This window comes from Pithys albifrons, chromosome 34, assembly GCF_047495875.1.
Source record: "Pithys albifrons albifrons isolate INPA30051 chromosome 34, PitAlb_v1, whole genome shotgun sequence".
NCBI classification, from domain to species: domain Eukaryota; kingdom Metazoa; phylum Chordata; class Aves; order Passeriformes; family Thamnophilidae; genus Pithys; species Pithys albifrons.
The window spans coordinates 1,121,320-1,148,632 of record NC_092491.1 but is presented as its reverse complement, the minus strand read 5'-3'; the positions used below and the strand labels follow the sequence as shown (position 1 = coordinate 1,148,632).

Here is a 27,313-nt window from a genome sequence, read left to right as displayed (position 1 = left end):
GAAAGCTCCAGGCTGGAACACACAGTTCCCGGTGGGAACACACAGTTACTCCAGGTGGGAACACACAGTGAATCCAGGTGGGAACACACAGCCACTCCATGTAGTAACACACAGTGACTCCAGGTGGGAACACACACAGAGTCCAGGTGGGAACACACAGTGACTCCAGGTGGGAACACACAGTGACTCCGGGTGGGAAGTCAAAGTGACTCCAGCTGGCAAAACACAGTGACTCCAGGAGGGAATACACAGTTACTCCAAATGAGAACACAGGGTGACTCCAGATGGGAAGAAATGGTGTCTCCAGGTGGGAACACACAGTGACTCCACGTGGGAACACACAGTGACTTATAGTGGGAATATACAGTGACTCAAGGCGGCAAAACACAGTGACTACAGGTGGGAATACAAAGAGACTCCAGGTGGGAACTCACGGTTGTTGCTGCTGGGAACAAGCAGTGATTCCAGGTGGGAACACCCTGTGACTCCAGTTGGGAACACACACTGGTTCCGGGTGGTAATAAATGGTGGCAGCAGATGGGCACACACAGTGATTCCAGGTGGGAACACACAGCAACTGCAGGTGGGAACACACAGTGAGTTCAGATGGGAACACACCAGGTGAGAAGAGGCAGGGAGTCCATGCGGGAACACAGTGACTTCAGCTGGGAACATTCAAAATTCCGGGTGGGAATATAGAAAACTCCAGTTGGGAACACACAGTGATTCCAGGTGTGAACACACAGTGACTCCAGGTGTAAGCACACACTGTATGCAGGTAGGAACACACAATGAGTCCAGGTGGGAACACACAGTGACTGCAGGTGGGAACACACAGTGAATCCAGGTTGGAATAAATGGTGTCTCCAGGTGAGAACACAGAGGGCTCCCGTAGGAACACAGAGTGACTCCAGGTGGGAACAGAAAAAAATTCATGTGGGGATACACAGAACTCCAGGTGGGAATGTACAAAACTCCAGGTGGGAATACACAGTGACTCCATGTAGTAACACACAGTGACTCCAGGTGGGAACACACACTGAGTCCAGGTGGCAAAACAGAGTGACTCCAAGTTGGAACACACAGTGAGGCCAGGAGGGAACACACAGTGAGTCGATGTGGAAAGACACAGAGACTCCAGGTGGGAACACATGGCTGCTCCAGGTGGGAAAAGAGTGCGGATCCAGGTGAGAAAACACAGTGACTCCTGGTGGGAACACACAGTGACTCCAGGTGGGAACACAGAGTGAGTCCATGTGGAAACACACGGCAACTCCAGGTGGGAACAGAGCACGGATCCAGGGTAGAACAGGCAGTGACTCCAGGTGGGAACACACTGTCACTCCAGGTGAGAACACACAGTGACTCCAGGTTAGAACAGGCAGTGAGTGATTCTAGGTGGGAACACACAGTGACTCCAGGTGGGAACACTCAGAGCTCCAGGTGGGAACACACAGTGACTCCAGGTGGGAACACTCAGAGCTCCAGGTGGGAACACACAGTGACTCCAGGTGGGAACTCTCAGAGCTCCAGGTGGGAACACACGGTGACTCCATGTGGGAACGCACAGTGACTCCATGTGGGAACACACGGTGACTCCAGGTGGGAACAGACAGAGCTCCAGGTGGAAATACACAGTGATTCTAGGTGGGAATATACAGTGACTCGAGGCAGGAACACACAGAGAATCCAGGTGGGAAAACACGGGAGCTCTAGGTGGGAACACAGGGTGACTCCAATTGGGTACACACAGTGAATCCAGGTGGGAAGAGCCACTTCAGTTGAGAACACACAGTGACCCCAGGTGGGAAGACAGAGTGACTCCACCTGGGAATACACAGTGACTCCAGGTGGGAACACACAAAACTCCAGATGGGAATACACAAAGCTCCAGGTGGGAACACACAGTGAATCCAGGTGGGAAGAGCCACTCCAGGTGGGAACACAGATTGCACACAAAGATCCTGGTGGGAACACAGAAAGCTCCAGGTGGGAACACACAAAGCTCCTGGTGGGAACACAGAAAGCTCCAGGTGGGAACACACAATGACTCCAGGCGGGAACACAGAGTCACTCCAGGTGGAAACACAGTGACTCCAGGTGTGAACACAGAGTTTCTCAATGTGGGAGCACAGAGTGAGTCCAGTTGGGAACACAGAGTGGCTCCCGGCGGGAACCCACCGTGACTACAGGTGGGAACACACTGTGACTTCAGGTGGCAACACAAAGCGATTCCAGGTGGGCACAGACTGTTACAGGAGGTGGGAACATCCAGTGACTCCAGGCAGGAACACACTGTGACTCCAGGTGTGAACACAGAGTCACTACAGGTGGTAACACATAGTGCCTCGAGGTGGGAACAGACAGGGACTCCAGGTGGCAACACACTGCGCCTCCATGTGGGAGAACACAGTGTCTCCAGGTGGAAACAGACAGAGGCTTCAGGTAGGAACACACAGTGAGTTCCGGTGGGAACAGACAGATAATCCAGGTGGGAACACAGAGTGGATCGAGGTGGGAAACAATGGTGGTACCAGATGGGAACACACAGTGACTCCGAGTGGGAACACAGAGCGACTCCAGGTGGGAACACACAATGACTCCAGGTGGGAACACACAATGACTCCAGATGGGAACACACAGTGCTCCAGGAGGAAACAGAAAGTGACTCCATGACTCCAGCTGGGAGCACGCCGTGACTCCAGATGGGAACACACAGTGTCACCAGATGGAACACACAGTGACTCCCGGGGGGAGCACGGAGTGGATCCACTTGGGTAGACAGAGTGAGGCCTGGTGGGAACACACAGTGGCTCCAGGTAGGAACACACAGAGCTCCAGGTGGGAACACACTGTGATTCCAGGTAGGAACACACACAGGTTCCAGGTGGGAACACAGAGTGACTTCAGAAGGGAACACACAGTGACTTCAGGTGGGAATACACATTGACTGCAGGTGGGAACACACAGAGGGTGAAGTTGGGAACACTCTGTGACTGCAGTTGGGAACACAGAGTTACTCAATGTGGGAACACAGGTTACATCCAGTTGGGAACATAGAGTGGGTCAAGGTGGGAACACACAGTGACACCAGGTGGGAACACACAGTCACTCCAGTTGAGAACAAAGAGTGGATCCAGTCGGGAACCAATTCTGGCTCCAGGTGGGAACAGACAGCGACTCCAGGTGGGAAAACAGAGAGGCTCCAGGTGAGAACACAGAGTTGATCCAGGTGGGAATAAATTATGGCACCAGATGGGAACACACAGTGACTTTTGGTGGGAACACAGAGTGACTCCAGGTTGGAACACAGAGTGATTCTGTGAGAAAAATCTCGGCTCAAAGAATTTTTAGAGAGACGAGTTGAAGGAGCAAACAAAATAGGGTTTAATGGCCAAACTGCACGCACAGGGTGCCTCGCCACAGCGAAGACACTGGGGAGCACACCGGGGAGGGGGAGGTCACCCCCATTTATTTCCTTCACCCCACGCCCTCTTCCCTCCCCTCCAGGAGTCCATCCCTCCATAGTCCATGTATGGTCCCGTGCCTGCTGATTCGAGGTTACTCCATCACTTCACTTCTTCACTGCCTTCTTTGGGCAATTTCTTGCTGCGTCATCAACGCTGATTGGCCCATCCAGTCGCCCTAACAGGCCCTACCACCGGCTGCAGACCCTGACAACAGCCCCCCTGCTGAGGCTGCTGCCTCACAGACTGCCCGCCAAATCCGCCTGTCTGACCTGCATGTGGAGAAATCCCCCCCTTACAGGGCCATTCCGCTTTTCCAAAAAGCAATTAACACAGAACCTTTTAATTCAACTGTTCAAATCAACCAAAACCCCTTCCTTCCACACCTCCCACAACGAACCCTCTCTTTTTATTTCTCACACTTTCCTTGCCTACTACTCACCTGCATTGTCTTTCCTGTGCCTCCCTTGCTAAACCCTCCCTTGCTTTGCCTGTCCTACACCTTCCGTGCCTTCTCTTGTCTATCCATGTCTTGCCTTGCCTACCCTTCTCTTTCCTAACATTACCTACCCCTGCTGTGTCTTCCCTTCCCTACCTTTCCCTTCCCTTGTAAAGCTTTGCCTGCAACTCTCTTGCTTTGCCTTTCCTGCTCCTCCCTGGCCATGCAAGGCAAGGGAAGGGCAAGTAAGGCAGGGCAGTGGAACAGTAGGCAAGGGAAGGGAAGGGAAGGGAAGGGAAGGGAAGGGAAGGGAAGGGAAGGGAAGGGAAGGGAAGGGAAGGGAAGGGAAGGGAAGGGAAGGGAAGGGAAGGGAAGGGAAGGGAAGGGAAGGGAAGGGAAGGGAAGGGAAGGGAAGGGAAGGCAAGGGAAGGCAAGGGAAGGCAAGGGAAGGCAAGGGAAGGCAAGGGAAGGCAAGGGAAGGCAAGGGAAGGCAAGGCAAGGGAAGGGAAAGCAAGGGAAGGGAAGGGAAGGGAAGGGAAGGCAAGGCAAGGCAAGGGAAGGCAAGGGAAGGCAAGGCAAGGCAAGGCAAGGCAAGGGAAGGCAAGGCAAGGGAAGGCAAGAGAAGGGAAGGCAAGGCAAGGCAAGGGGAGGGAAGGGAAGGGAAGGCAAGGCAAGGCAAGGCAACGCAAGGTAAGGCAAGACAAGGGAAGGCAAGGTAAGGCAAGGCGAGGCGAGGCGAGGCAAGGCAAGGTAAGGCAAGGCAAGGTAAGGAAAGGCAAGGCAAGGCAAGGCAAGGTAAGGCAAAACAAGGCAAGGCAAGGCAAGGCAAGGTAAGGAAAGGCAAGGCAAGGCAAGGCAAGGCAAGGCAAGGCAAGGCATTGTGGTTTTACCTTAGCAAAATGCCAAGTATTCACCACAGCAATGCAGCCTTCTCCCCACCCTGCCAAGGGAAAGGGAGGGAAAAACTGAAACTTAAACCAGAAAGAGTTTCTTTATTTACGCAGAAAAGAGAAAATTGAAAGCAAAATGCAATATAACACATAGACACAAAAGCAAAAGATAATAACAACTCTACACTTCCCCACCGAACGGCAAAATCCACCACTCTGGACACCCCACTCACCTCCCGAGAGATACCCAAACAGAAGAAAAAGAGAAGCTAACAATAAAATGTTTACTTCCCCAAGATAAAGTAGCAGTGGGGTGGCAGTGAGGCCTAATGCTCTGACACGGTCACAGCATGTCCTCCCTGAACAGCAACCATGAAGAGAAGAGAAAGAAACTCCTCCTCCCCATTTCTTTTATACCGATTTGACATCATATGATCTGAAATACATCATAGGCTGTTTAATGGCAGCTGACCCATCCTGCCTCTGGGGTCTACAAGGCCTACTAAATTTGGCTTGGGCCTACTATAAAAGTAAAGCTTTAATCTGAGTTGTGGGGTTTATCAAACACATCACATTCCACCCCTTATTTCATACCATATGATCTCAAAGCCATATCCCATTTCCATCTATCTCCTGCCCTTGAACAGCTCTTTTTCTTTTCAGGACTGTCTTCCACCCCTCTGGATGGCAGGCTTTGTTCTATCACGATGGACACTTGGAACAGGAAAAGCGAGTTGAGGAGACCAGAGAGGGGCAACACCTGGGAGGGTCTTTTGGGGATAAATCTTGATGTTTTGGAGGTTTTTATGGACACAGGATACCTAGTGACTTCTAGAGATGGACTTGGGCAGGAGGAATCCCCAACCCAATGTGCTCACATCTGGTTTTTCCCCCAAATCCAGAATTTCTCTGTCCCAGAGCTTGACTGGGCGGAGGAGGAGGCTGCGAGGAAGAGGAAGATGCCCCGGGACCCCCAGGCAGGTGAGGAGGAAGTCAGTGTCCCTTTGTCCCTCTCTTGTGCTGCATCTTCCAGCCCAGCATGGCCCCGGCTGCAGGACAGCCCCGCTGCCGACGCCGTCCTGCCGGGGCCGGGTTTGGGGGGATCTCCTTGGCCTTCCCTGTGGCCTGGAGGCAAATCCCCTGCCTGTCCTTGTTCCCTCCTGCCCCAGGTCCCGTGCTGAGCACGGGGAGCACGGAGAGCACAGAGGACAAATCCCCCCAGCAGAACCTGGTGGCAGAGGCTGTTTTGAACAGCTCCAGGATGCAGGAAGTCACTGGGGAGGAAAAGCCAGGGAGATACCTGGGGGGTGGAGTGGGGTGGTGGTGGGGGCTCCAAAGCCAACCCAGGGTGCTCCAAGGATGAAAGACCCACCGTGTGTGGGGAAGGCGGCTGAAGCTTCAGCTGGAGCTGCCACCTGGAAGTCTGTGAGTGGCTTCAGTCTGGGGAGAAGCCGTACAAGTGCTTGGAATGTGGGAAGTGCTCCTGCTGGAGTTCCAACCTGATCCGCCACTAGAATACCCACACCGGGGAAAGGCCCTACACATGTGGGAAATGTGGGAAGGGCTTCAGCAGCAGCTCCAACCTGATCCAGCCCTATGAGTGTTTTGAGTGTGGAAATTGGATTAAGATCAATTTGTGTCTCCTCAGGCATCAGCCCACGCGCATGGGGCAGAGGCCATTCTGCTGCACCAGCTGCAGGAAGAGCTTCAACCAGAACTCCAATCTTGTCACCCACTGGAACATACACACCGGGGAGAGGCCGTACAAGTGTGGGAAGTGTGAGAAGAGCTTCAGCCACAGCTCCAACCTCATGAACCACCAGCGCATTCACACTGTGGAGAGGCCCTGTGAGTGTCCTGAGTGTTGGAAGAGTTTCCCTGTGCCTTGACCAGATGCTGACACAGCCACCAGTAAGGGAGGCCCTACAAGTGCCCTGACTGTGGGAAGAGCTTTGTTTGCTGCTCCCCAACTTCGTGACCCATCGGAGGACACACACTGGTAACAGATCTGGTGACCCACATTCCTGGTGATCCACACTGGGATCCATTCCTGGTCTCCACATCCTCCTGGTTCCCTGTAGGCACTTGGGTGAACACAGAGGGAGAAACATCCACAGGGACACAGACAGACATTGGAAATTCATTGGGAAGAGCTGATTTGTTGACTTTTGACCTCCAAACGTCTCTCCTGCTCTGTCTAATTGTTTCTTTTGGTGCCATCAAGCAACACTGGATGATCTTTAAGGACTTTTCCAACCTAAATAATTCCATGATTCTCTCTGCCCCCCAAGCATCTTCTACAGCCAAGGGGTGACAGACTGGGGCAAAGACCAAGAGTCTGGAGACAGTGGTGTGGAAACCTCTTCAAAAAAGGCTCTTGCACCCACCCAACCCAACCCCATGGAGACTCACATGATGCTGACATACAAATCCTTTTCTTTGGGCTTTGATTTTTATTTGTTCCATTTCATCCCTTAAAACCACCCCAAACTGGGGTAAAAATAAAGAAATCAAACAAAGACATGTAAACTCCAACATGTTATTGGGATTTGGGGGGAATTTGGGGATTCAGAGAGATGTTTTTGAGGACTTGGCTGTTCTGGGGGGATCTGAGGGAGGTTTCCCCAAAATTGGGGGTACCCAGGCTGGGTGAACGTGGCCATGATCTCATAGTTGTGTCAGCAGTCCGTGTCCCCCTGAGCCTGTCTGTTCTCCAGAAATTCCCATTGGCTGTTCCAGTGCCTGGCCTGGGTCTCCCCACATGGGCTGTTCCCCACCAAAGTTCCCAAATCACTGACGAGGTGCCCGAGCTGCTCCTGGTTGTAGCTGTACCTGTCCACCATCCTCCAGGCCAGGGCCTTTTGAGAAGTGACACTCAGCTTTTCCCGGGAACTGAAACACGCCTGGGGGTGCAGGGACACAGGTCATGGGGTGCCACTTCCTCTCCCCCAGCAGCCCCCAGCTGCCACAGCACATTGGGAGCTCAGGGGCCCACCCTGGACCTCCTTTTGCCACCCCACTCTGCCCCACAGCTGCTGCAGCACTGACTTCTGGGTGGGGGGAACACACCCATCAGCTCACAGGGATGGACAGGGAGTTTGGGGACCCCCCCCAGTGTGGATCCATCCCCCACAGAGCCCCTGGGCTCAAGTGATGGAGGACAGGGGGGAGCCCTGTGAGAATCCCTTGTCCTCTGCTCCCCTGCCCCCTGTCCAACACCCCTTTTCTCCCATCTTGCCCCCCTTTCCCATCGTCCCCACAATCCCCAGCTCCCACCCAGCTCAGTTTGGGAGTGTTGCTTCCCCCCTGCCCTGCTCGGTTTCAAAGTCTAACCTCCTTTCCCACTCAGTTTGGAGCTCCCAGTCCCCCTTTTCTCCTGCTCTCCCACACTTTTCCCATTGTCCCTTGAAGGGGAGCTGATATTGTGTACTGCAAAAGCTGCTAAATCGTGTGCATTCCAAATTAAACCTGGATTTATTAGTATGGTCTGGCATCCAAATGGCAGCAAAACCAGTGTTGTACTTCTATTCTTTTTAATTCTCTCCACAGTCTCCAATTTCCCCCTGTAACCGGACAGGAGAACACAAACAGCCCTGGTGCCGCTGGGGAGCTGCGCTGACCCCAAGGGGCTGGATTTCTCCCTCCCCATCGTCCTGTTCTGCCCTCCCCCGGGCTGGCTCTGGCTCTTGCTCTGACTGGCGCTGGCCAGACGCCCCGGGGCTGCTCACCGAGCAAATGCCTTCCCAAAGAACAGGGACAAGTCCGCTTGGCATGGGAGGAAGCGACGGCAGGGCAGGACGAACGGGCGGGATGGGTCCGGGAGATGCCGAGCATCGGCGGCAAGGGGCAAGGTTGCCGCCAAAGGAGTTTATTTAATAAAGTGAAGAGGCAGCTGAAAAAGTCGGTGACTCCGGCCGGGGCTGCTTCGGAGCGGAGGGGTTGCCTCCGGGGCGCGCGGGGACAAACGGGCGACGGACAAACGGACAAACGGCCCTGGCACTTTGGCGACAGCGGCGACAGCGGCGGCAGCGGCGACAGCGGCGGCAGCAGCGATTCGCTCTCGCACATACTATTACTCTTTTCCTCCTCTTCCTCTCCGGTGCCCCGCACCCTCGGTGTCCCTCTCCCGGTGTCCCGCACCCTCTCCCGTTGTCCCTCTCCCGCTGTCCCTCCCGCGGTGTCCCTCTCCCTTTCCCGGTCTCCCCCTGCCCCTGGCGGCCCGGGCCATGGCCCCGGTGTCCCTTCCCCGCTCCTGGCCGGGGCCGCCCCGTCCCCGCCCCTGCCTGGCCCGGCGCGCTCTCGCCTTTGCCCGAGTCTCGGCGTGCCGGCTGCGGCGCTGCTGGACGAGAATCTGCGGCTGGCTGTGGGACGGGCTCGGCCTCGCCGCCCCTTGGCTCCGCCTGCTCCGGCTCCGGGCCGGAGCCCGAGTCCGAGCCCGAGCCCGAGCCCGAGCCCGAGCCCGAGCCCGAGCCCGAGCCCGAGCCCGAGCCCGAGCCCGAGCCCGAGCCCGAGCCCGAGCCCGAGCCGGAGCCCGAGGGCTGCCCCTGCTGGGGGTCCGGCCCCGGTGCCTCCCAGGGCTGTCAGAGGACACCGGCGCCGCGGCCGCTGCCGCCTCGTCTGCGGCTTCCCCTGCCAGAGCTCCGCCGCTCGGCAGCGCGGCCGCGAGCAGCGAGCGGCCGGTGCCTGGGGCGGTCGGGGATACCCAGCCCAAGGTGGTCGGGGAAACCCAACCCAAGGCGGTCGGGGAAACCCAACCCAAGGTGGTCGGGGATACCCAACCCAAGGCGGTCGGGGATACCCAACCCAAGGCGGTCGGGGATACCCAGCCCAAGGCGGTCGGGGATACCCAGCCCAAGGCGGTCGGGGAAACCCAACCCAAGGCGGTCGAGGGGCGCTCGGGGACCGTGCCGGGCCCCGGGTCGAACGCTGCCGGCCACGTCTCGCCCGCAGGGAAGGCGAAGGAGCTCCTGTACAGGCGCTACCGGATGGGTTCGCTGCTGGGCAGTGGCGGCTTCGGCAAAGTCTACGCGGGGACTCGCCTCGAGGACGGAGCCCCGGTGAGTGGCGGGGCCGGCGGCGGGCGGAGGAGGAGGAGGAGGAGGAGGAGGAGGAAGAGAAGGAGGAGGAACATGAGGAGGAGAAGGAGGGTTGTGCGGGTCGGGCAGCGGGCTCAGTCCGCTGCTCCCCTTGGCTCGCAGGTGGCCATCAAACTCGTGCGTCGGAATCGCATCCGGCACTGGGGCAAGCTGGTGAGTGAGCGGGGCCAGCGGAAACAAGCGGGGCGGGACGGGACGGGAGGAGCCGAGCCCGGGAGGGTGGAAGCCGCCAGGACGCTTGGAGGGAGAGCGGGCGTGGGGTCAGTGCGGGGCGGGAGCATTCCAGGCTGGGTAAGGGGTACCAGACAGAGCTGTGACACATCATCAGTGGCACTGACGACATCGTGGTCCCCCCGCAGCCCGACGGCACCCGGGCGCCCCTGGAGATCGTGCTGCTGAACAAGGTGTCCACTGGGTTTCCTGGTGTCATCCAGCTCCTGGAGTGGTTTGAGCTCTCCAACGCTTTCTTGTTGGTGATGGAGCGTCCACAGTGGTCTCAGGACCTCTTCCACTTAATCCGGGAGTGGAAGTTCCTGCCAGAGGAGGTGGCCTGGAAGCTGTTCTGTCAAGTGCTGAAGGCTGTACAGCACTGCACCAGCTGTGGCGTCCTGCACCGTGACATCAAGCCCGAAAACATCCTCCTCGACCTGGCCACCGGCAACCTGAAACTCATTGACTTTGGATGCGGCACGTTCCTTCGGGACAGGGTGTACACCCAGTTTGCAGGTGAGCCCACACCCACCCAGGGGGATGCTCCTGGTACCGGCACCTCAGGCATTGCATGGCCATGCTGCACTGGGGACTCCCCATTAATCTGAGAGAGAATGGGATTAATTCTCCAGCCAAGTTGCTTTAGGATTGGGATGGGGTGGGTGAGCTATTGCAAGCCAGTCCCCAGCCTTGCTGCCAGCCCTCACCACTCATCCCGACCTGGGCTGGAGTGGGTACAGGGCGGAGCCAGCCTGATAAAAACACCAGTGAGGGTAGCAGAGAGGAGGGCTCAGAACTCCTGCAGCAGCTGGTTAGGTGTGCATGCCAGGAAGGTCATGGGCTGCTCTGCTCCCCTTGTTTGCCTTGTCTTATGATTGATTAACTGTTGAGGGCAGTGCAGTGGGGCAGGGAGAAGGCATGGCTTTTCCTCACCACTGGGTGGGTTTGTTCCTTGTGGGTAATGGTTGGGCCTTCCCAGGACTTCTGCTGCCCTCTTGGACACCGGTGGCTTCTCCTACAACCCAGAGTTTGTAAGCTGCTGTCAGGTGCTGGTGAGAAGGCAGCGGGTCCCAGCGTGTGGCAGTGGGGCAGGTGCCACATCCCCAGGGATGCTCAGGCGAGGGTCTGGGAGCAGGAAGCATCCCCCTGGTGAGCTCTGTCTGTATTCCATAGGAACACTGTCATACAGTCCGCCGGAGTGGATCCACCACAAGTACTACCACGGCGAGGGGGCAACAATCTGGTCCCTGGGCATCCTGCTCTACCAGATGGTCTGCGGGAAGCACCCTTTCCTGCAAGGCTGGAGCACCATGGGGGGGCAGCTCCTGTTCCCACAACCGGTCTCTCGAGGTGGATACCCATCTTTGTGGCATGGGGGGAATAATGGTGTTGGGAGTTGGCAGCGGGCTCATGTGGATCCTGCTCTTGAAGCTGTTTATATCCCCTGGTTGGCTGGAGGAGGTGGCACATGTCCTGCCATCCTGCTCTCCTCCAAAACAGAGAAGTAATCGGGAAGTTTGGATGCAGCTCTGAGTGCCCCCAGAATGGCCTGGGCACACAGACAGTGGGACAAAGGGGACAGGATCCTTCTCCAGCTGACCGTCAGTTTCTGGTTTCTCTCCCCCAGAGTGCCGACACCTTATCAAGTGGTGTTTGTCCATCCGCCCCTCAGAGAGACCATCACTGGAAGACCTATTCTGCCATCCTTGGGTGCAGGGCATGCACCTGCCCTAGAAGGTGCTTTGTTTGATCGAGGGACCTGGCAAGTAACCGCTCCACACATCTCCTGGCAATAAGAAGCAAAGAAAACCAGACTTTTCTGGCATAAGTGTGGCACTAGGGGTAGATTAGCACATGGAAACGCATCTCACCTCTTAGTGTGGGAGCTGAGCTGGACACCTGGTCTTCCATGCATTGCTGGCCACCATCCAACCTGGTTTTGCTCGCCCTGCTTTGCTGAGAGCTGGAGCCCTTGGCACAATGCTGACAGCCTGGTCTCGCCCACAGGGATGGAGAAGGAGCCCTTGGAGAAGCTGTATTGGGTGGGCCTGCTGCCAGAGACATCAAGGCCTCTTTGTTGACCTGGACAATGCCCACCTGAAGATGATGGACTTTGAAGCTGGCACCACCATCAAAGCTGTCTTCCACACCTAGTTTACAGATGAGTACACCCCCAGGGCGATGCTCCCAGATGTGGGCCTGGCTGGCTATTGAAGGTTCCCCCCTTTGCTGGTGGGAAATGCTATTAATTCTTCAGCCCACAGCCAAGCTGCTCCTTGGCAGGGGGTGGAGGGGAGGTCTGGGCTGGTTGTGAAACGAGAGCCTCACCCAGCCCTGGGCAGGGGCTGGGGCAGGGGGAGTGGGCCTGACAGAAACCAACACAAAGGTGGGGCTGCAGAACCTGTGCAGCGGCTGGTTTGGTTTGCAGTTGAGTGCAGAATAGGAGAGTTGGGGGGATGAGAGATTGAAGGGAAAATGACCTCTGAAGAAGGCCTTGGGGTTATTTCTTCTAGGGAAGATATGCAGGAGGGAGGAAGGGGTATAGGGGACGTGATAACAGCCCTGTGGGTGCAGGAGGCTGCTCTTTGGGGATGCTGCCTGGCTGTCCCCGCAGCTTCCATGGGAGCAGGTATAGAGGGGCTTCTTTGGTAGCAGAGAAGATTTCACTAAGATAAAAGCTCTTTAGCTCTAAGGATGTTAAGCATCAGGACAGGCCTGGGGGGCTGTGAAATCTTCTCAGAGACTTGTAAGTACAGATCAGACAAACGGCTCCCACCCATCCTGGTGGGGTAGGTGAGGAGCTGATACATAGCCCTGGAAGCTGGGCTTCTTTCCAGGGTTCCCAGTGGGGTGTCCTGCAAACCTGGCAGTGCCCTGGGCTGACTGTTACGTGGGATTAAAGCTAGTTGTTTTTGTCAAAGGAAAGGATGGTCATAGTTACCTGCCCCTTTGATGGGGGAAGCATCTTTGCCACAGGTATTTTGGCATTTCTGTGGATCTGCTGAGACCCGGTGGGTCAGCACCCCTGTGGCAGTGTGGGAGAGGGAATAAATCCTGCACAAGAGGCTGGTTACCCCCATATTCTGAAGGGAAGCTATTTTTCCCTGAGCCCATGTGTCCAGCCATGTGCTATTGATCCCTGTGGATCTGATGTGTTATGATTCCTGTTGACCCTCAGCGGGCCGAATGGCTGAAGCTCTCTGACCCTCTGCTCCTGGAAATGCCAGAGCAGGAGCAGAGCCTGGAGCCCGACCTGCTGGAGCAGCTCTGAGCCTGCTGCCGGGAGTGGGAGTTAAGGAGGAGTGAGCATGAGGTGGGACAGCTGTTCTGTGGTGTGGTTTGTCTACAGGAGCATCCTCCTCCTCTCTCCTCAATCTGAGGGGATGGGGATGGAGGTTCAAAGCTTGTTGTTGCCCTGCTGTCTTCTCTCTTGGCCTGTGAGCTCCAAGGTGTGGTCTCTGCTGTGGGACCTGCAGCTTGAGTGTGAACAGTGCCCAAGGCTGCAGAGCTTGACAGGAGGAAAAACCCTCCTTATTTTGGCTCAAGGAGGGCAGGCAGGGGCTGGTGGGTGAGTGAAGATCTCCCCTTGCAGGGTGGATGTTGCAGAGGACCCTGATGGGGTGCTACCATTTGTGTGTACTCCTGGGTCCTTTAACCGTGTCTGGTTCTTTGATTAATGTTCTTGTTAATATTTCCTGCCTGCTTTTGGTTTTGTGGCATTTTTCATATAATTTCCCCTCCTGACTGCTCTCCGTGGTGCTGCAGCCCCCCTCACTTGCTGGGACAGAGCTGTGTCCATGCTGGTGTGGGTCTCACCTGCAGCCTGGGCTCCTGCAGTGTGGGGCAGGCGGTGAGCCCCAGACCCACAAGCAGCACACTTTCCTTTCCATTGGCTCTGTGGTTTCCTCAGCTTTTGCTCTGTGCCATTCTTTTTTCTCTTTGTTTTATCACATTTTCCCTCTGACTCCTTTGCAGGTGGAAGAAGACCTTCTTCCAGAGGTGGCACCTGCTCAGCCAGAGCTCTCCTGTGCTATTCCTTTGATGGCAGGTAAAGACAGTGGAGCAAGGGGTTGTGGTCCCCCAGGAGGCTTCTCCATGTGTGGCACTGTGCTGGCATGGGCTGGGAAGCAGCTCACCACTCCCAGGGTTTTTTTCCAGCAGCTACTTCTTGCTCCTTGCATCCCCCCAAGAGCTGAAAGGCTGCTCCTGCCTGGCTGCATCCCCCAGGCATGGGCTGAAAAGTGAGGGCTTGAGCCTCACATCCTGATGCAGAGTCTGAGTAATTTGGGCCTAATTAGCAGAGGTTCAGGGGTCCCTGTGGGTGCTGTGGGAGGAGAAGAGGAGCTGGGAGTGGGTGCTGGATGAGGGCAGTGCCTCTTGGCTGAGCCTCAGGAGAGCTGGCCCCATTCTCAGCAGTCCTGTGAGGGTGCAAAGTGGACACAGAAGGACTCAGGAAGTCCTCTCCAACCCATGTGTAATCCATCACCTGCAGCCTGGCAGTGATTGGTTCATGTGGAGACTGTTCTAAAATGCTGTGATAGGAATGACCGTGCCCTTGCTTTATTTCCAGGACTGATGGACAGGATGGACATGGATATGCCACTTCTGTACATATATTTTACTTTGGGTGAATGCTTTAATTATGAGGACTGGAAAGAACATTTCAGAAGGTGGACTTACTAGGATGATGGGGCTGTGGACCAACCTGGACCAGACAAACTGGAGACTTTCACTGCTGAAGTTTGAGTTGCATGTTTTTTTGTACGGTTCTTACTTTTTGAAGGTTTATTGTTACCCGTTTGTGGTATTTCTGCTCACGGTTATTCGCCTGGTGGTTCCATCCCTGCATACTCAGCATGTTATCTTCTTCCCCTCATAGTTTTTCTCATCTTTGCCCTAATCCCTGGATTCCTTTTGGTTGCTGTTCCCACTTTTGATGAGTTGTTCCCCATTGGCTGTCTGGTTGCCCAGTTACACACTCTGCCCACACCCTTGTCCAGTCACTGCCAAGTTCCAGAACCTTCCCTCAGAACCCTCTAAAAACCCAAGTTGTCCCTAAATAAATGCCTTTGGTGACTTTGTTTCCACTTGTGCTTTGGGCAATTGCAGTCAACGGGTGGTCATTTTGTATGTTTTATAATTGCTGACTTTACAAAGAAGATTGTTGTTTTTATAAAGACCCTTATAGTGTAAATGTGTTCTGTATCTGTGTGTTTTATATATTGTTATGTTGTCCTTGTGTAAATATGTTCCATGGATTATTGTTGTTACACAGGCCCTTATAATGTAAATACATTTTATAGACTGATGTTATTATAAAGATTCTTACACTGTAAAATCTTTCTGTAGTTTGTTGCTTTTGCAAGGCCCGCAGCAGGTTGGGGCAGGGGAGCTTGGGGTGGCCAGGGCTGGAGGCTCTGGGGCTTTGGCAGCTGCACTAGAGGAGCTGTTCCATAGGAGAGGATGGAGGGGATCACAGAAGACAGAATACGCTGAGTTGGAAGGGACCTCCAAAGATCATCCAGTCCAACCTTTAGCTCTGCACAGGACCATCCCTGAGAGTCACATCCTGTGCCCCAGAGTATCATCCAAACGCTCCTTGAGCTCTGGCAGTCTTGGTGCTGTGACCGCTGCCCTGGGGAGCCTGGTCAGTGCTCAACCACCCTCTGGGGAAGACCTTTTTTTCTAACATCCACCCTAAACCTGCCCTGACACAACTTCAGGCCATTCCCTCAGGTCCTCTCCCTGGTCCCCACAGAGCAGAGATCCTCGGCCCCTGCAGAGGAAGTTGGAACTGCAACGAGGGCTACCCTGAGTGTCCTCCAGCTGAAGGATTAGGAGATACTCCAAAATGCCCTCAGGAATGGGGTTGTTCCCCATGGTGTCATCAATCCCAGCCTTCAGCTTTCCAATTCGAGACCCCATCCCACCCCTCCCAATTCCCATTCCAGCCACTCCGGGCATGAAGACACCCTTCCCAAGCCCAATTTCCCCCATCCCACCCCACCCTGACTCCTATCCTACCTCTCCCAATTCATATCCCAACCCTTGCAAATCCTCATCCCACCCATTTTGGGCATTTTGAGGGGACTGTGAGATCAGGTAATTTTGGCGTGGAATTGATGGGGTTTGAGGTGACAGATCAATCCCTTTGGGCTCTTGGAGTAAGAAGCAATGGAGAAAATTCCACCAAATCCCCACAGAATCCACAAAATCCTCCAAACTCCCATTTCCCCCAAATTCCAGTAAAATAGTGAGGGTTTAGGTGTTCTTGTTCACTTTCTTTATTTTACCCAAATATCCTGCATTTTTAAGGGATGAAGATAGATCAAAACAAAATCAAAACAAAATAAAAGTATTTTGTGTCTGGGTCAAGTGTCCACAGGTTTAGACTGGGGGCATCATGGGACATAGAGAATGAGAAACAGAATGAAAGAGGTTGGAAAAGAGTTTGAAGATTATCCTGCATTTCTTGATGCCAGCTGAGGAAATGATTGGATAGAGCAGGTGAGATTTCTGGGTGTCTAATGTTAACAAATCCCCTCTCCCCAACGAATTTCCAATGACAGTCTGTGTCCCCATGGATGTTCCTCCCTCTGCATTCACCCAGGTGCCTACACGGAACCAGGAAGGTTCTTCACTATAAACTTCATAAGCTTGTTGGTGAAGTCCTTTCTGTCCGTGAAAGTTTGTTTACTTTAACTGGCGCCCGAATACGGCTGATACCCTCGGACCATGAGGAAGATATTCCCTCCATGGTTGCATTTCCCCACCCCTGCACCCTGAAGGAGAAGCAGTAGGACACGAGGATGAAAGGCGGAGAAGTTTCCAGCCGAGAGGGACCACTGCCCCGGTGGTCAGGCAGGACCGCTGTGCCCCGCGGAGCCTGAGACAGAAAAGACGCGTCATGGAGCGACAGGAAAAGTCGTCCGGCAAATCTTGCTCAAAAATTCAGGTGGGCAAGCGGCTGGGGAAGAGATGGGGATAAGCTCTTCTGTTTATATCCTGTCTAAGAAAGGGATTTGCCTTCATTTCTGGACTTTACAGTAGTTTTGAAAGTGGGCACAAGATAAGAGACCTTTTTTTTCCCCGATGTTACGGCGTTTAAGCGGTTTACGTGGGGGCCATGAGGAGAAGCCTCTGGTATAAACTCAGAATTAGGAAGAAGCTTGCAAGGGATGCGTTGCGGGACATAAAACCCGAAGGGACTGCCGCGGTTTTCCGCGCTGGCCGCGATCGGCTCTCGCTCCCGCCGCCCCCCCCCCCTGCGGGCTGACCTGGGGGACACCTTTGGGGGTCGCGCACAGGCTCTGGCGGACCCCTCGCCTCTCCCCCCGCTCCCGCCGGCTCTCGCTGTGGCTCCGTGTTGGCTCCGCTGCGAGGGCACTGCCCCCCCCGCCCCACGTCCCGCCGCCGCCGCCTCTTCTCGCTCCCGCCGCCTCCACCCCCCCAGCCCCGGCCGCCGCCGCCGTGCGGGTCCAGCTCCCGCCGCTTTCGGGGATCGCTGCACCCCCCGCCGCTCCCGCCCGCCGTCCCCGCCGCCCTGCGAGGGGTCCCGGAACCGGCACAAGACAGAAAGACAGCGCGACACGGGAACTGGGAGGAGAACTGTGCTTGCAAAGACAACCCCCCCATTCCAGGTTTTCGATGCTGAGAGGATTTTTGCTGTGAAATTTGAAAGTGGCGCTGCCACTCTGGGATGGGAGGGGCCGGCCCCCCCTCCGATGGGGAGGGAGGCGGGTCCCTCGGGGACGTCACCGTGGGCAGGCAGAGCTTTGATGCGACATCAGCTCCTTGCACACACCCCTGGGTGATGTAGTCTCCCAAAGGGCTCTGGTTGTTGTGGTTCCAGCGCACCCCTGACAGTCTGCGAGCCTGTCAGTGACCCAGAGAGCAGCGTGAGTGACCCCGCTCTAACAAACATCAGCCCAGCTGCCTTCGAGACAGCGGGACAGGCACCTGGTGCCCTGTGTCACAGCCGTACAGGACATCATGCACAGCCAAAATGCAGCTGCTTTCTCCAGCAATTGGAGGGCAACAGAGAAGCCTAGAAGGGATCTGTTGAACTGATTTCTCTGTTATTTGGTTCTTGTTTAAAAGTTATAGAATGTTGTCAGCTGTTAATAATTTGGAGAAAAGTTTCTATTTTTGTCTCCACAGGTTGAAGTCAGCGATGGATGAGGACAACCAGTTTCCTGTGACTGAATCAAGATCAGTTACCTGAACATGTGAGTGACTGATTAAAGCTTTTAATTTGATCCTTCAGATTCAAAATTCATAACACCTGATAGTAATTGAGGTGTTTCCATCTGTTGGAATTAAGCATTTTCAAACAGCTCTTCTTAGGAGTTCTGAAGTGAATTAAAGCAGAGAATGGTTTTGGTTATATAACATTAGATTGGTTAGGATCTGTTCTTTTAAATACAAGAATGCATATTTACCACAAGTAACACTAGAATTATAAGAATAAGAAATGTTAAGCTCTGCTTTTTATGAATATAAGACTTGATGCAACATAACAAGTTTATAGAAATAATGTTGTGTAGTGTTGTTCTATTTCTGTTAAGGTTTCTTAAGTTTCTTGATGCATCACTGACAGTGCCTGCAGGAATGTTTTTCATTTGTTACAGATAATGATGTTAAGCAGATAGGATAAAGCTCCTTCTTTTGTTAAGATAGTTGTTAAGCTAATAGAATATTATTTTTAATTTGTTATGAAAATAAGGATTTTGGGTAAAATCGAATAGTGTTTTTAATTTGTTAATAAATTAAGATGTTAAGCAGAATAAGTTAAGATTTAAAGTGTTAATTGAGTTAGCAGAGTAATGTTAATTTGGTTAAGGTTTAAGTCATTAGAATAAGGTTGCATTTGTAGCTTTTAAGTGTATTGTCAATTAGTACTTTCACTAAATATTCTAAAAATATAAAGGGAGAGAAAACTATGGAAAAAGCAAAAAGAGAAAAAGAAAGATGATATTAAATAAATAATTTTATGGATCTCAAAAAAAAAAATCGGGGGAGAACAGCAGTGACATTAACATCAGAAAAAGAATAAAGAAGTGACAGAAGTGCAAGTAAAAACCAAGTCAAGAGCAACAAATGATAAATGAAGTCAGCTAAACAAATTGCTCTAAAAATGACTTGTAGATTTTTTTGGTGAATTTTTTGATGGTGACAGTTGTGCTGCTGTCACAGATGCAGTAGCCTTCTCCTAAAAGCCCCTGCTGAAGTGCTGTTGCTATTTTTGTGGCACAATTGCAAAGACTTGTCAAGATGCCAGCGTGTGTGTGTGTGTCTATTCTCTGATGTCTGACATGACTGATGGATGCATCTTTAAAGACCAAAAAACCACCTGTAGAATGTAGATGCCTTGACTTACCACTGATTGAAATATGCATTAGGCTGCATTATTGCAAAATAAAGTAGTTGCTTTTAATTTTCTTTGCTTTCAGCACAGCTTTTAGCTCAAGGCCTTAGTTTTGAGGAATTTGATGGATGTGCTGCATGAATTTGTCAGATCATTCAGTGTCTTTTCATGCAGATTTAAGATGGCTAAAAGACTATATGAAAAAGTTAATGGTAACATCATCTGCTTTTGATATTTGGTTGAAAAGGCTGAGATTTAATGGTTGGTTATTCAATTTTCTGAAAGAAGGCCTAACAATTGTTTTAATCACTGTACTTGTCTTAGTTCTATTGCTTTGCCTGTTGTAGTGTGTTGTAGACTCACTTCACAAGTCAATGCTATAAATCTGAATTGCTCAAAATAAAGAAAGGGGATTTGTTGTTACAGTAAAATCCAAAGTGAGCAATTCAGACCTATAGAAAGCCCTGTGAGACTCAGCTGTCAGCCAGAGGCAGCAAAGAGCTCAGCTGCTGCTGGCTGGTAGGGAGGGGGTTACTGCCCAAGAATTCACATCGTAGGAATTCACAGGACTCTGCAGGGGCACGAAAACAGCCAGGATGAAATAATATAAACATGGGACTTGTGAGAGACAGGCTTTAACCAATGAAGTATCTGGCGTGGTGGTGTGTAACTCTTTTAGCCAACAAGCTGTAGTCCTACCCTATATGAACTGTGTGCTTTGGGCAATAAAAGGTCTTCACTATAAACTTCATAAGCTTGTTGGTGAAGTCCTTTCTGCTGAAAATTGTTTACTTTAGACACTCTGCTCAAGGTGCCCCAGGACATCCATCACAGACCAGCCCCTCCCAATGACCATTCCCAGCACTGGTTTGTCACCCACCTCTGAGAGGTGGTTTCTTCCTTCCCAGAGGGACATCAAGTGACTGGGCCAGAAGTGCAAGAGATCCCAAGTCTTTGTCCCCTCGGGCACAGCATCGTCTGTGCCACCAAGGGCTGTGAGCAGACCTGCTGTGCTGAGGCTCTGGGGCCTCGTGGCCTCCTGGCACAGCCCCAGGAAGGCTGGGCACTGTCACCCCTTGCCCTGCCCTCAGCATCACCCCCCATGCCAGTGCCCCCGGCAGAGCCCTGAGCAAGGTGTGAGGGACAGGATGTGCCTTCCCCAGGCTGGGGGTCAGGGCTGGGCCTTTCTGCTGCCTCCAGCCAAGCCAGGCTTTGCTCAGCACCTGAGCTGCTCCCAGAGCCTTTGCCTCCCTGCAGTCGTGGCCTCCAAGGGTCTGCTGGGGCGAGTCCCTGGGGAGGCTTTGTCAGGAATGGCCCTTGGGGGCTCCTGAAATCTTCAAGGGACTGCAGGTTTTACAAAGTACTTTTAATTTTGCTTTTGGTTTGGAGTCTGAGAGGTTTGTTCAATTAAGGCCTCCAATTATCAGCTGTAACCAGTCCCTTGAGAGTCTTAGTACCAACACTCAGTGGGGCTCATTAATGCTTCAAGGTACTCAAAGCTTATTGAAGTATTTCTTTTTGACACCCACTCAATGAGAGGTTTGTGAAATCATGGCCTGCAATGATCTGCTTTAATTAGACCCCTGAGAGGCTTTGTCAGTAACAGCCCAAGGTGAGGCTTGTTAATGCTTCAAGGGACTCAACATTTATTGAGATACTTTCCCTTCCCTTTTGAAGCTGAGTCTATGAGAGGTTTATTCAATCAAGGCTTCCAATTATCTCCTCCTACCAGTCTGTGAAGAGCCTGTGTTGGGAATGGCCCTCAGTGGGACCATTAGTGCTTTGAGACACTTTGTGATTTTCTTCTGCCTTTGACATATGGAAAGGTTTGTGCAATCTCCTCTCAGGACCTGAGGCTCAAGGGCTCAGCACCAAATGCACCACGGGGCTTGTTAAGGTAAAGCCAGTCCCAACAGATCATGGCTCTTTCTGAGTTTGTCCTCTAATCAAGGAGAGTTAATTAAGAAAGTTGCCTAATACAGTCTTGGAAAAAGGTTTGAAAGAGCTTCTAACAAATGTGCATTCTTATTTCAAATGATTTGGATAATTACTTTTCTTTTTAGAGAAGAGGTGATTGCAGCATTCTCTGATTGATATTGGCCCAGGTTTTCTCCTAAGAAGGTCTGGACTAATTGCAGAGCAATCCCATGAGGTCTGACAGTGGGGACAACCTTGCTCCACACCTCCCCAGCCCCATCATGTCTCTCATCAGTCAACTGGGACCTGCTTTGTTCTGAGAACTGGCTGGACACAGGCAGAGAGGGATTTTTCCTCTATTTTTGCTGCAATCTGAAACTCATAAGTTTCACCATTGAAAACAAACACACTCCTGGGACTTTCACCTCAAATCCCCCCAGTTTTACCCCAAATCCCCAGGATTCCACTCAAAATCCCACAATTACCCTCAAAATCCCTTTAATTCCACCGAAAGATTCCCTGATTTTCACCTCATACCACAATGGTTCTACTCCAAGTTGCTTTAATTCCAACTCAGATCTCTATAAACCCATCAAAGTCCTGCTGATTTTGCCCCAAATCTCCCGTGTCTTCCACCCAAAATTCTATTAATTCCACATAAAACTCCTCTCATTTACCCCCAAATCCACTTAATTTTCCTGAAGATCTCCATTATTTTTGCCCAAAGTTCCCTTAATTCCATCTATAACCTCCCCAATCCCATAAATTTCACCAAAAATTACTTTCATTTCACCTAAAATCTCTCAATTCTCTTTATTTACACCTCAAATCTTCTTAAATACATGCAAAATTTCCTTATTTCTACCCAACATATCCCTAATTCCATCCCAAATCTCTGACCTCCACTCAAAAATACCTTAATCCCTCTTACAATCCCAAGTATTTCATCCCAAATCCTGAAGGTTCCACAGAAATGCCCTTAATTTCACATAAGGATTATTTAGTTCCATCCCAAATTCCCTTAATTCTACCCAAACTCTCCTAATTTCACCTCAAATCCACTGAATTCCACTCTAAATTCCCTCAATTCCACACAAAATCCTTTCCCCAACTCACCAGCCCCCCAAATGCCCCCAAATCCCCCCCAACCCCCAAGTGTCCCTTTGGAGCCCCAAATCCCGGGGAAGGGCCCATGGGAAGGGGGGGCTGGGGGGCTTTGGGGAGGTTGGGGTGGATTTGGGGGCCTGGAAGGAACTTGGGGGGCACTTGGGGGTCCCATTGAGGTGTGAGGGGCATTTATGGGGCACTGGGAAAGAACTTGGGTGTCCGAGGGGACCCCTGGGGGTCACTCGAGTGCCCAGGGACGGAATCTGGGGGTCCAAAGAGGATTTTAGCGGTCACTTGGGGGTCCAGGGAGGTGATTTGGGAGTCCTGGTGGGTGTCGGGGGAGCACTTGGGGGTCCTGGGGCCCTTCTGGGGCAGTTTGGGGTCCGGGGGGCACTTGGGGGGCTGCGATGGGGGTGGGACCGACCCGATTGGGCGCGGGGGGGGCGGGAGTTGTAGTGCCGCCTGTGATTGGCCAGAGCGGGGGCGCGGTGCATGACGGGAGATGTAGTACGGGACAGGCCCAAAATGGCGCGGACTCCCTGGCCCGTCACCGCCCGCTGCATCCCGATCAGAGGCGGCGCAGACGGAGGGCGGGACTCGACGGCGCTGGCGGGAGAGTTGAGCGATGGCGGCGAGTTTCGGCTAATTTCTGAAAATTTGGGAGCGTTTCGGGGGCATTCGGGGACTCGGGGCGGGTTTTGGGGGTCCCTCACGACCCCCCCACCCCCCACAGACCCCCCGGGACCCCCCCGGGGCCGTGTTGGCCGTGACGGTGAAGGAGCCGGGTAAGCCTCTCCCCCCAGCCCGGGATGCGCCTCAGAACGCCCCAAATCCCCCCCGAAAATACCCCTGAGACCCCCCTAACCCACCACCTGGGACCCCCCAAACTGCCCTGGAGCCCCAGGATGCCCCACATCCCGTCCTGAACTCTCCGAAGCCCCTGAAACACCCCGGGCCGCCCCAAACACCCCAGAGATCTCCTAAACCCCTCCCAGACCCCCCAAACCTCTCCCAGACCGTCTAAACTGCCCAGGACCGCTAAAATGCCCCCATACTCACCTAAAGTCAGCTCCCAGACCCCCGAAACCATCGCAGGACTCACCAAACCCCCTTCTAGGGCACCCAGACCTGCCCAAATTCTCTCAACCTCCTCCCAGACCCCCACCCAGACCCTCCTAAACCTCTTCAGGACCCCCCCTATTCTTTCTCCCAGTCCCTCCAAACCACACCAGGTCCCCCAAACCGCTTCTAGACCTACCCCAACTATCCCAGGATCCCCCCAAAGCTCCCTCCCAGACCTCCCAAAACAGCTCCAGGGCCCTCCAAACCCCTCCAAGGAATACCGAGGGTCCCAGGGGCGGCTTCTGCCCTGAGTCTCTTCTCGGGGTGCTCAGAGACCCCCCTGGGACACTAAAACAGGGAGCCTGGAGAGGGGGGACCTCCAATACCTGTAGGGCCCCCAGCAAGCCCATTAGGGGAGACCCCCCAAAGCCCAAAGGGGAGAGATCAGAGAGCGGGAACTTCTGGGAGGCTTTTTTGGGGCTGAATCTTTGTTGTGCAGGGGGGACACAGAGCTGGGGAAGGGGGTTTTCAGGGGGCCAGAGGTCCAAGGAAGGGGGGATGTAGCAGCTTGGAGAAGGGAAATGGGGGGTCCAGGGAGACCCTGTGCCCAGGAAAGGGGGGTCCAGGGGTCCCCAGTGTTGGGGAAAGGGGAATCATGGGGTAGGGAGATCCAGTGTGTCCAGAGAAAGGGACTGAAAGGGTCCCCCAGTGTTCCAAAAAGGGAAGGGGGAGTCTGTGGTCTGGGAAATTCAGGAGTGGGAGTTCCAGGGGTCCCAGAGTGAAAAAAACCAAAACAAAACAGGAGGTGTGGGGGCTGGAAGAGGTGGAATGGCCAGGAAAGGGTATGCAGGGGAATATTGGTGCAGGATAAGGGGGTGCAGGGGGATCCCAGTGCCTGGGAGTGGGCGATCAGGAGGGTGCCAAGGTGAAGGACAGGCAGGACTGGGGTGGGAGAGGTAGTTGGTGGGTCCAGGGGGTCCCTGTGCCCCTAAAAGGGGAGTCCAGGGGATGGCAGGTTAAAGGAAAAGGGAGTGTGGGATGGGTGGGAAAGGGGGGTCAGGGTTGTCCTGGAGTCACAGAATTAAGGGGTGTGGGGACAGGAAACCTGAGAATGGCCGGGCAGGGGTTTCTGGAGCCCCGGCAGCCTGGAGAGGGAGGACCCTGAACAGACAGGAGACCCCCAGCAGCCAGGACAGCGGGGACCCCCAGAACCCCAAAATGGAGAGGCCAGAGAGGAGGAGTTCCTTTCAGTATTTTCTTGGCTGAATCTTGGAATTTTGGAGATTTTTCTGGACACAAGAAGCTCAGTAAGTTCTAGAGATGGTCTTTGGGAGGAGGAACCCCCAACCCAAGGCACTCACACCTTGTTTTGCCCCAGAAAACAGGATTTCTCCTTGCCAAAGCTTGTCAGGATGGAGGAGGAGGCTGCGAGGAAGAGGAAGATGCCCCGGGACTCCCAGGCAGGTGAGGAGGAAGTCAGTGCCCCTTTGCCCCTCCCTTGTGCTGCATCTTCCAGCCCAGCATGGCCCCGGCTGCAGGACAGCCCCGCTGCCGACGCCGTCCTGCCGGGGCCGGGTTTGGGGGGATGTCCTTGGCCTTCCCTGTGGCCTGGAGGCAAATGCCCTGCCTGTGCTTGTTCCCTCCTGCCCCAGGCCCCGAGCTGAGCACGGGGAGCACGGAGGACAAATCCCCCCGGCAGAACCTGCTGGCAGAGGCTGTTTTGAATGACTTCAGGGTACAGGAAGTGAGTGGGGAGGAAAAGCCACGGAGATGCCCCAGGAGGAGAAGCTCCAAACCCAGCCCAGTGTGCTGTGAGGAGGAACACCCAAGGCTGTTCTTGGAAGGCGGCCAGAGCTTGAGCCAGAGCTCTGACCTGATGGTGCAGCAGCAGCTTCAGACCAGGGAGAAGCACTACAAGTGTTTGGAATGTGGGAAGGGATTCAGCCAGAGCTCCCACCTGATCTGCCACCAGCACATCCACACTGGGGAACGGCCCTATACGTGCAGGGAATGTGGGAAGAGCTTCAGATGCAGCTCCCGCCTGATCAGCCACCAGAAGATCCACACTGGGGAGGAGCCCTACGAGTGTTCCCAGTGTGGGAAGAGGTTCCAGAGCAACTCATATCTCCTGGTGCATCAGCGCACACACACCGGGGAGAGGCCCTACTGCTGCTCCGACTGCGGGAAGAGCTTCAGGCACAGCTCGCACTTCGTCAGCCACCGGCGCATCCACACTGGGGAGAGGCCCTACGAGTGTTCCGAGTGCGGGAAGAGGTTTCACACCAGCTCCAATCTCCTCAAGCATCAGCGCACACACACAGACGAGAGGCCCTTCCGCTGCACCCACTGCGGGGAGAGATTCAAATACAACTCCCGCCTCGTTGCCCACCAGCTCATCCACACCGGGGAGAAGCCCTACGAGTGTTCCCAGTGTGGGCAGAGGTTTCACAGCAGCTCATATCTCCTGGTGCATCAGCGCACACACACCGGGGAGAGGCCCTTCCGCTGCACCGACTGCGGGAAGAGCTTCAGGCACAACTCGCACCTCGTCACCCACCGGCGCTTCCACACCGGGGAACGTCCCTACGAGTGTTCCGAGTGCGGGAAGAGGTTTCACACCAGCTCCAATCTCCTCAAGCATCAGCGCACACACACAGACGAGAGGCCCTTCCGCTGCTCCGACTGCGGGAAGAGCTTCAGGCACAGCTCGCACCTCGTCACCCACCGGCGCATCCACACTGGGGAGAGGCCCTACAGGTGTGACGAGTGTGGGAAGAGCTTCACTGACAGCTCTACCTTGACCCAACACCAACGGGCCCACCAGTAAGGGAAGCCCTCAGAGTGCCCCAACTGCGGGAAGAGCTTCGTCTGCTGCTCCAGCTCCATCACCCATTGGAGTACCAATGTTGAATGATCCACAGTGACCCACATTGAGCACAGACCTGGTAACCCATGTTGGGTAAAGACCTGGTGACCCACTTAGGGTAGAGTCTTGGTGACCAACATTCCTGGTGACTCACATTGGGAAAACACCTGGCTGGTGGTCTCCTCATCCTCCTGGTTCCCTGTAGGCATCTGGGTGAACAGAGTGGGAGGAACATCCATCAGGACACAGACCTGACCTTGAAAATCCTGTAGGATGAGGGGATTTGATGACTTTAGGCCTGTGCCAGGACATCCCTCATTGGAATGTCCAAGCAAACAATGCCCTGTTTGCAAATGTATCAGTGGTTGGCTGAGGGGACTCCGCTCTGGTTTCAACCCCAGATTAACATCCTGATGGTGAGGCAACCCCAGGAGTCAAATGGTTGTCAGTCAATCCCTTTATACTCTAAAGGTCCAATCCCCTTTCACAGGGGCAGGTTCTTCCAACATATCCCTTCTTGGGGTGTGTGTGGAGATTCCTCCCTTAGGGTGGGAACCCCCACCAAGGTCACTCCTTGAGGCTGAGAGCAAAGATCTCCCCAGGTCCCTTGGGCTGGGTGAGTTCCATTGATCTCTACTTAATAATTCTTTCTTTTGTGATAGCTTTAGTAGAATTGCTTCATCAGTTGCTTTAGGATGGTGCGCTGTCCTGTCTCACACTATACTACTGGTAGTTTTAGCATTTATATTTTGTAGTAAATGATTTTGTTTAACATCTTTGAGAATTTGTAAAATAAATAAAACCCTAAGCCTTCCATTTTCCCCCCTGCCCCAGGGTGCCCCCCCCTCTCCAGCAGCCCCAGCACCCCACAGCAGGCTGGGAGCTCAGGGAA

General features: G+C 53.8%; 2 protein-coding genes across 3 annotated transcripts in view; both read left to right on the top strand.

Moving 5' to 3' along the window:
* Positions 1 to 26,620, top strand: part of LOC139684177 (zinc finger protein 850-like) — a 107,356-nt gene extending 80,736 nt beyond the window's left edge. The window contains 3 exon segments of the mRNA XM_071579780.1: positions 6,236 to 6,387; positions 6,445 to 6,659; positions 25,400 to 26,620. Coding sequence (XP_071435881.1) covers positions 6,236 to 6,387; positions 6,445 to 6,659; positions 25,400 to 26,469 — 1,437 coding nt within the window. The 3' untranslated portion in view covers positions 26,470 to 26,620.
* On the top strand, positions 9,691 to 15,300 carry LOC139684178 (serine/threonine-protein kinase pim-1-like). 2 transcript variants are annotated; one of them, XM_071579783.1, is made up of 8 exons: positions 9,691 to 9,853; positions 9,995 to 10,045; positions 10,252 to 10,618; positions 11,276 to 11,452; positions 11,730 to 11,839; positions 12,110 to 13,415; positions 14,078 to 14,150; positions 14,673 to 15,300. In XM_071579783.1, exons 1-5 carry the CDS (start codon positions 9,782 to 9,784, stop codon positions 11,834 to 11,836), a joined length of 774 nt encoding a protein of 257 aa, XP_071435884.1. In that variant the 5' UTR covers positions 9,691 to 9,781; the 3' UTR covers positions 11,837 to 11,839; positions 12,110 to 13,415; positions 14,078 to 14,150; positions 14,673 to 15,300. The 2 variants fall into 2 exon arrangements, with proteins under 2 accessions (XP_071435884.1, XP_071435883.1); XM_071579782.1 differs by having other exon boundaries at positions 11,730 to 11,864.
* Positions 26,621 to 27,313: the final 693 nt, after the last annotated feature.